Consider the following 9,586-nt stretch of genomic DNA (forward strand, 5'->3'; position numbering starts at 1 on the left):
GCAAATCCACATAGAAAACCTATCCTTCTCTTGACAGTTCCTAAAATGGACAGAGGTGTAGGTGTCAGCAGAGAGTATTGTGGTCAGGCAGAAAGGAAATTCAAAAAGAAAAGAAGCTGATAAGTGGAAGGATTAAGATTTTTTAACCTGTTCAGGACGCCGGGCGTATGCATACGCCCTGCATCCCGAGTCCTTACGCCTGAGGGAATTCCGGTCCCCGCCGCTAGCCGGATGGGGACCGGACCGGAATGCCTGCTGAAATCATTCAGAAGGCATCCCGGCACTTCACCCAGGGGGGTCCTGAGTCCCCCCCTGTCGGCGATCGCAGAAAATCGCATGTCAATTCACACATGAGATTTTCTGCTATTTCGGGCTGATCGGGTCTCTGGTGACCCGATCACCCAGAAAATAGCGATGATCGGAGCTGAGGGCTAGGAGTGAGGTTGCAGTGCTGCGATCTCCTCCTATCCCCTGCCATTGGTCAGAACTGATTCTGACCAATGGCAGAGCAGGACAGTGGGTTGCCATGGCAACCCCCCGTTCTGCCCACCCCTGGATGTCGAGGGGAACATGGACAGAAGATGGAGGCCGGTACCTGGAGGAGAAGATGCCTGGGGACCCCCCGATCTTCGCTGGAGACTGCTGGATCCTGGCTCAGGTGGGGAAACTATGGTGGGGGGGGGGGGTGAAAGTAAAGTGACCTTTACTGTGGCAACCACTAGGAAGGCCAAACTGCCACTCCCAGCATGCCCAGACAGCCAAAGGCTGTCTGGGCATGCTGGGAGTTGTAGTTTTGCAACATCTGGAGGGTCACAGTTTGGAGACCACTATTACAGTGGTGCCCAAACGGTAGCCCTCCAGATGTTGCAAAACTACAACTCTCAGCATGCCTGGACTGCCCAGGCATTCTGGAAGTTGTAGTTCTGTAACATCTGTCCCTTCAGATTTAGCAATTTTCATGACATTTTTGAAAATTGCTGCTCTACTTTGAAGCCCTCTAATTTTTACAAAAAGCAAAAATATGTCCATTTTATGATGCCAACATAAAGTGGACATATTGTGTTTGTGAATAAAAATAAAATTTATTGGGAATATCCATTTTCCTTACAAGTAGAGAGCTTCAAAGTTAGAAAAATGCAACATTTTCGAAATTTTCATGAAATTTGGGGATTTTTCACCAAAAAAGGATGCAATTAACGCAGAAAATTTACCACCAAAATAAAGTAGAATATGTCACGAAAAAACAATCTCAGAATCAGAATATTCGGTAAAAGTGTTTTCGCGTTATTAATTCGTAAAGCGACGGTGGTCAGAATTGCAAAAAAGGGCTCAGTCCTTAAGGTGAAAAAGGGCTGCGTCCTTAAGGGGTTAATAGAAGTAATTTACTAAACTGTTTAACTTTCCGACACCAGTTGATTTAAAAAAAAAAAAAATTTTCAGTGGAGTACCCCTTTAAAGGACTAAGGTTTTTTCATTTTTGCACTTTCGTTTTTTCCACCTCATCTTCTAAAAATCATAACACTTTTAATTTTCCACCCACAGACCCATATGGGGCTTGTTTTTTGCACCACCAATTGTACTTTGTGATTACATCAATCATTTCACCACAAAATCTATGGCGAAACCAGAAAAAAAAAACGCCATTTTGTAAATTTTGGGGGCTTCCAATTCTATGCAGTGCATTTTTCGGTAAAAATGACACCTTATCTTTATTCTGGAGGTCCAAACGGTTAAGACAATACCCAAATTATGTAGGTTTTCAATTGTTTTACTTCTTTTAAAAAGTTATAACTTTTTGTATGAAAATTAGCATGTTTAAAAATGTCCTCTTCTGACCCCTATAACTTTTTTATTTTTCTGTATAAGAGGATGTGCGAGGGCTAATTTTTTCGCCCTCATTTTTATGGGACTTTTTGATCGTTTTATTTTTTAGGGTATTCAAAGTGACCAAAAATACGCAATTCTGGACTTTTCAACATATACGCCATTGACCGTGCGGTTTAATTAACATTATGTTTTTATAGTTCGAACATTTACGCATGCGTTGATACCAAACATGTTTATATTAACTTTTTTACATATTTTTTTTCTTAATGGGAAAAGGGGGGTGATTTATTAGGGAAGGGGTTAAATCACATTTATTAACTATTTTATTTAACTTCTTTTAGACATTGTCTTAGTCCCCATGGGGCTTAGATTGCATACACTGTTCAATGCTATGCCATAGGATATGAAGCGAGCTCAGCTCCTCAGCTCGATTAATAGACCTGCCGCACGTCAGTTCCGTATATATATAGCGCCGGGCGTTAAGGGGTTAAAGGAGAACTCCAGCAAAAGTTAATTTATCCCCTATCTACAGGATAGGGCATACGTAGCTAATCAGGGGGGGGGGGGGTATGGAAGGATTGAATGCTGGGACCCCCTGCGATCTCTGGAACTTGACTCCGGCTCTCTTAGTGAGGATCTTTTTGGCACTCCCATAGAAATGAATGGAGCGTGTGCACGCGCTCCTCACTATGAACTGGTTCCCGGGATATGTCCTTACAAAATTGGGTACAGCCAGCACTGAATCGATAAAGGGACATCAACCTGTTAACAAGGCGAATGGTAAAAGCCAGTTATCCATTTATTAAGGAAATCTGTCACCTGCACTAACCTGTCGGTACCGACAGGGAGTGCAGGTGACACTGGTGACAACGGTACTTACCTTGTCCCATTCCGTGGTGGAGCTTACTGATGTCACCGCTGCTGTTCTCTCACAGTGAGACTCAGCAGAGAGCAGCAGCGGCTTGGTTCATGGGCGGAGCTTAGTGACGTCACTGCTGCTGCTCCCTACTGGGTCCTGCTGTGAGAGAACAGTAGCGGTGATGTCAGTAAGCTCCGCCTGTGATCCAAGCCGGGTGCCCGGAACAAAGTTAACGGAGATTACAGGAGATCCCCCCCCCACGGAACGGGACAAGGTAAGTACTGTTGTCACCAGTGTCACCTGCACTACCTGTCGGTACTGACAGGTTAGTGCAGGCGACACTGGTGACAGATTTTCTTTAATACATCTCCATGAAGAATAACACACTTAGGTTTTCACATTTTTTATTTCAGCAAAAAGATGCCACATTCCCATTTTGCACACACAAAAAATCTGCAGACAGATGATAGCTGGGAGACAATAGAAAAATGTAAAAAACCTTACCCACTTGGTGTTTATTCCTTTAGCATTTTTAGCATTTTTTTTACTCTTTGTAATTTTTTTGCAGTTTTCTAAAATTGCAGCAAGCTGACACTGTAGCATTTTTTCTGTAAATCTTGGCGTTTTTTCCCCATAGACTTTTACGGGAGGGAAAAAAAACTGCCAAGAAAAACACAACATGGGTTTAACATTGGCTTTTTTTTCTACTCTTGATCACTTTTATCAGTGTAAAAAACACCATTCTGAAAAAAAAAAAAAAAAAACTATTTCCACTAAAATGAGACACAAATGCCTGGAAACTGAACTCCCTTGTTTCTTCTAATCTCGGCCATTTCTAGTAAAGTCTCCCTGGTCCGTGCACTAGCACAGTAGAATTTACAAATGACTTAGGCTAAGTTTCTACTTAGTTTGTTTGAAAAAAACGCCTGAAAAAATGCCAGTGTAATTTCCAGCATCTGGCGTTTTTTCTTGCATCTTTTCTGGTGTTTTTCTTTTGAGTGGAAATAGCATTTTTGGCCTCTTTGACGTTTTTTCAAAATTTGTTGGGTACCAAAAATAAAAAAAATAAAAAAGGATGCAGTAGTGATGGAAAAAAAATATTTAGCAAAATGTATAACATTTTTTATAACAACATTTTCATTAATTTTTAATAAAGTGTGTGTTTCACTTTTTTTTATTTCTATTTTTAATTTTTTTTAGTTAGTACTGCTACTCCCAGCATGGAACAGATTATTCCATGATGGGAGTAGTAGTACCTGTACTAATAGACAGATCACCCCACTCCTTACACCCGCTGTGATCCTCCTGTATAATGTATGGATGTGGCGGCCGCTCTTCTATGGTCCCCTGCACTGCTGTACATATACACCTATTCATACGGTATTTCCCACAGAGAGCTGTGATTGGCTGGAACCATCTGGCCAATCACAGCTCTGCGGAAAATATGAATAGGTGTATATGTACAGCAGTGCAGGGGACCATAGAAAAGCGGCCGCATCTATACATTATACAGGAGGATCGCAACAGACAAGGGGCGATCTGTCAATTAATACAGGTACTACTACTCCCATCATGGAACAGTAGTATTAGTAGTACTCTGGGAGTAGTAGTACTACCTAAAAAATTTTAAAGATTAAAAAGTGGAAAACACACACACACACTATATTTTTTTATAAATTTTTATTGCCCTGCCCGCCCACATAAATTGACCCCCTTTTAAAAATTAATAAATATTTCATTATAAAAGATTCCATCACTACTGTATCTTTTATTTTATTTTTTTATGGTACCCTATGAAATTTTATTAAGGTATCTCCATCACTTTTTTGGATCGCTAAAGTCTAAAAAAAAAAAATATAGAGAACGCCTGCAAAAACGCCAAAGTTAAAACCCACATGTCGTTTTTCTTGGCGTTTTTTTTACTCCCATAGACTTCTATGGGAGAAAAACGCCACGATTTTGACAAAAAAAAAAAACGCCAGTGGCTCAACATGCTGCGACTTTTAAAAACTGTCTAGGAGCTGAAAAACGCCAAAATGCCAAAATGAAGTGGAAAAATTATTTAGCGATTTCTCATTGATTTACAGCTAACAACTGGCCGCAGCGTTTTTTGGCCAAAAAAATGCCATGCGGAAGATTTGGCATTTTTCTTGGCGTTCCCCCCCCCCCCCCCCCCAAAAAAAAGTAGAAACAAGTAGAGATTTCGCGAATATTTCGAATATATCGCAATATGTTCGTTATGATGAATATTCGTTTTTTTTTAATAGTTTTGTATTTTTTCACAGTACACATCACAATGATGTGTACTGTGTGAAAAAAAAAAGTGATCATCCCTCCCCGCTTCCAGCTTGTGGTCCAAAGAAGGCGAATATGCGAAAATTTGCATATATCGGCACTTCCAGAGGGCACTGATCCCTCCCTTCTTTTAGCTTGTGGGCCAATGAGAAGGATGTAAATACAGTTGTCATAGGTTAGCAACATCCCTAGAAACCAATAGGAAAGTAGTTAGTTGAAAAATATAATCGTGCATTTTGTGAATTTTATTACGAATTTCGCAAGAAAGAAAAAGAGAATGAATATGCGAAATTTGCAAATATAGGATGAATATTTGTTCATATATTTGTGAAATATTGTGAATTCAAATATGGCCTATGCCGCTATTCACTATTGAATAGTAGAAAGGTTTTTTAAAAAAACTCTATTATATCACTAGACTTACCTGATACAATCTGTGTTTTCCATCTTGGTCTTTCTGATTTATAGATAAATCGAACCCAGCTTCTTTTCTCTCCACATCCAGATAGTATTTGCTGCAAATAAGTACATTTTTAAGGTCTAATTTAAGATCTTGAAAAGACAGATAATGTAATATATTGTAACATTGAAATGAAATCTGAAGTATAAAATAATACAATGCATTTAGTTTTCATAGGGCACGGTCCCACATGGCGCTTACGCAGCGTACTTCACATTGCACAAAATGTGCTGCACAGCGGGAAATACGCTGCATGTTCTCTTAGGTTTTTTTCTGGCATTTTTAGGTGAACTGCCACAGCAGTTTTTCTGAGCCAAAGCCAGAAGTGTATTTAAAAGGAATAGGACATATAAAGGAAGGACTTCTACTTCTCCTTTCTAACTGCACTGGCAGTTTAAAAAAAAATTAATAAAAAAAATAAAAATAAAAACTTGTGTGGAAACCTAGCCTAAGGGTACGTTCCCAAGCGCAGATTTTTTAGCGGGTTTTCAAAGTGGGCAGGCTCTTCTCGGCTGTCCGCAGCAGATTTTCGTGGCGGAATGTACACTGCGGAAAATCCGCCGCAAGCCCCATTGAAGTCAGTAGGGACTGTGGCTGATTTTCCGCGTAAATTCTGCCACGGAAAATATGCTGCGGACAGCCGAGAAGAGCCTGCCCACTTTCAAATACGCAGCAGAAAACCCGCTAAAAAATCCACACGTGTGAACGTACCCTAAGGCTAGAATTCCACTGAGGTTTTTGCCCTGCAATTTTTTTTGGCTTAAAAATGCCAGAAAAATTGCCAGAAAAACAGCCACTGTTTTTCCCTGCGTTTTGGCGTTTTTTCTTGCGTTTTTACCTTTGTGTGGAATTTGCCTTTTTTGGCCCCTTTGGTGTCTTTTGTACAAAATTAGTTGGGTACCAAAAAAAAAAAAAATAGAGGATGCAGTAGGGATGTAAAAAAAAAAGGAGATATAGAAAGAATAGTCCGGCACTGCGTGCATAAAAAGGCATGTTTTCAGCCTAGGTTCACAGCTTCTACTAGTAGATAACAGTGTGGTGCTCAGACCTTTGAAGTGCAGGTATGTAATTCAGTTCATGGAGAGAATATATAGTCGGCACTCACCATGTTCTTCAATCTTCTTATCTTTATTGAGTGATACTCATGTAAACATTAACAGGACGGGAGACGGTGCATGGAAAGGTGGGGGGGGGGGGGCACCACCAGGCTACAGCACTGTTTCGCTCTTTACAGAGCTTCAGACAGGCCAGTTGAAGCTCTGTAAAGAGCGAAACAGTGCTGTAGCCTGGTGGTACTTCCCCCCCCCATTTCCATGCACCGTCTCCCATCCTGTTAATGTATACGTGAGTATCACTCAATAAAAATAAGAAGATTGAAGAACATGGTGAGTGCCGACTATATATTCTTTCCATGAACTGATGTAAAAAAAAATGTATTTAACTAAATGTTTTTTTTAATGACAAAATTGTAATACATTTTTGTATAAAGTGTGTGTGTGTAACTTTTTTTTCTCTTTTTTTACATTTTTTATGTAGTACTACTACTCCCAGGATGGAACAGACTGTTCCATGATGGGAGTAGTATTACCTGTTATAATAGACATATCTCCCCGGGTGTCAGTCTGACACCCGATGCGATCGTCCATAATATAGCAGAGATGTGGCTCTATACAGCGCTCGCATCTCTGCTCTGTACTCCGGCCAGTGATGTGAATAGATATTCACCTCACTCATTCGTATTTTCTGCCCAGAGTGGTGAATGGCCGGATGGTTGAAGCCAATCACAGCTCTCAGTGGGAAATATGAATGAGTGAGTGGCCGGACTACAGTGCAGAGATGCGAGCGCAGGAGAAAGCCGCTCCACATCTCTGCAATAGACAGGACGATCGCATCAGGTGTTAGTAGTGATACCCGATGTGATCTGATCTTACCTGCAGATACTACTACTCCCAACATGGAGCAAACTCTTCTCCATGCTGGGAGCTGTAGTACCTGCATGAATAGACAGATCTCAGCGAGTGTAATTTCTGACACCTGATGCGATCTGTCTATTAATGCAGGTACTACAGCTCCCAGCATGGAGCAGAGTGTGCTCCATATTGGGAGTAGTAGTACCTGCAGTTAAGAACAGATCACAGCAAGTATCCCGCTGTGATCCTGCTGTATAATATATAGATGCGGCGGCCGCTCTCCTATGGTCCCCTGCACTGATGTATATATACACATATTCCTATTTCCCACAGAGAGCTGTGATTGGCTGGAACCATCTGGCCAATCACAGCTCTCTGCGGGAAATATGAATATGTGTATATATACGTCAGTGCAGGGGACCAGAAAAGAGCGGCCGGCTGCCTCTATACATTATCAGGAGGATCGCAGCAGGCGATCTGTCTATTAGTACAGGTACTACTACTCCCATCATGAAACAGTGTTTTCCATGCTGGGAGTAGTAGTACTACCTAAAAAAATGTTGGAAAAAAAGTGCAAAACACACACACTTCATTTTTATTATTGTCGGCTACATTTTTAGTGCGGGAAAATTGGCATTTTTGATGGCGTTTTTGCAAAAAAAAAACTCAGTGGAATTCCAGCCTAACGGTGAAGAGTTGTGGCTGGAAGAAATGGTCAGGACAGTCCGGACCAGACGGAGAAGAACAGGGAACGACGCTGATGAGAGAAGATAAATAGATATTGTTTATTTTTTTTTACTCGTCAACTTCGGTAGGGGTGCCCCGCAATTTTTTTTTTTTCCCATGGGTGCCCCGAGCCGAAAAAGGTTGGGAAACACTGATCTAGGAAAAGTTTGTTCAATTGACAATACCTGTTTAAACCCTGTGTGCAGTGGAGCACACACATACTCAAGTAGATTGAGATACACTGTGTGCTCTGACACCTTGTTCTGTCATTTCTGTCATATCCAGCATTATTTATTTCCTTTTTTTTTTCCATTTCTTTTTTTTTTTTTTATCACAGTAAAGCTTTAACCCCTTAAGGAACAGGCCCATTTTGGCCTTAAAGGACACCTGCAGCCTAAATACACTTATCCCTATCCACAGGATAGGGGATAAGTGTTTGATCGCGGGGGTCCAACCGCTGGGAGCCCCGGCATTGCTGCACTGTGCTGCTCAGTGAGGTCGACGGTACGCCCCCCTCCATGCCCCCTCCCCACACAGCTCTATAGGAGAGGCGTGGAGGCACTAACGCTGCCTCCCCGCCTCCTCCCTGCCTCTCCCATAGAACTACATGGAGGAGGCATGTTGGCAGAGCCGGGGCCCCATGCAGGAGATCACGGGGAGTCCCAGCGTTCGGACCCCTATCCTGTGGATAGGGGATAAGTGTATTTAGGCTGCAGATGTCCTTTAAGGACACAGCCAATTTTATTTTTGCATTTTCTTTTTTTCCTCCTCATCTTCTAAAAATCATAACTCTTTTATATTTTCATAAACAGACCCATATGAGGCTTGTTTTTTGCATCACCAATTTGACTTTGTAATGACATCACTCATTTTACCATAAAATGTACGGCGCATCCCCCCAAAAAAATTATTTTTGTGGGAAAATCTGCAATTTAGCAAATTTTGGAATTTTTTTTTTTCCACGGTGTATGGTAAAAATGACATGTTTTCTTTATTCTGTGAGAAATACTTCATTTTCTTGAAAAATCTCAGGGGTGCTAACATTTACGGACTGTATGTGGGTAAACTATTAAAGTATTACGTTATTGATCCCGCACAGTACATGCTATAGACAAAGAAAAAAATAACCAATGTCAGATTTAATGATTTTTGGTCACATCCCATCCATAAAAATGTCCCATCTACTCTATAAAGGGTACTGACAAAGACGACAGATTACGGCGAGAAAACAAAAAAAAGAAAAAAAAATACATATTTTCACACAGGTAGAAAAATAAAAAATCTGAATAAAACTATTCACAACATTTTTATAAATATAATTAAATAAATAAATTAATTAATAAATGCTTTTACTTCTTTAAATTAGTTAAAGGGTACCTCTCATCAAATAAACTTTTGATATATTTTAGATTAATGAATGTTGAATAACTTTCCAATAGCATGTTAATGAAAAAAATGCTTCTTTCTATTGTATTTTTCCCGATCAGTCCTGTCAGCAAGCATTTCTGA

The 9,586-nt window shown here is 40.6% G+C and overlaps 1 protein-coding gene across 13 annotated transcripts in view; it reads right to left on the reverse strand.

Annotated features, from left to right (window-relative positions):
* LOC130283909 (uncharacterized) overlaps positions 1 to 9,586 on the reverse strand; it is a 58,675-nt gene that overhangs the window by 47,889 nt on the left and 1,200 nt on the right. For 9 of the 13 annotated variants that reach the window (XM_056533631.1, XM_056533640.1, XM_056533634.1 and 6 more), the window contains exon 2: positions 5,406 to 5,474. In XM_056533631.1, coding sequence (XP_056389606.1) covers positions 5,406 to 5,474 — 69 coding nt within the window. Of the gene's footprint in view, positions 1 to 2,707; positions 2,812 to 3,190; positions 3,341 to 5,405; positions 5,497 to 9,586 lie in introns of those variants that run through there. The other 4 variants (XM_056533630.1, XM_056533638.1, XM_056533632.1 and 1 more) reach the window with 3 other exon arrangements.

Source organism: Hyla sarda, chromosome 8, assembly GCF_029499605.1.
Source record: "Hyla sarda isolate aHylSar1 chromosome 8, aHylSar1.hap1, whole genome shotgun sequence".
In the NCBI taxonomy this organism is placed as follows: Eukaryota; Metazoa; Chordata; class Amphibia; order Anura; family Hylidae; genus Hyla; species Hyla sarda.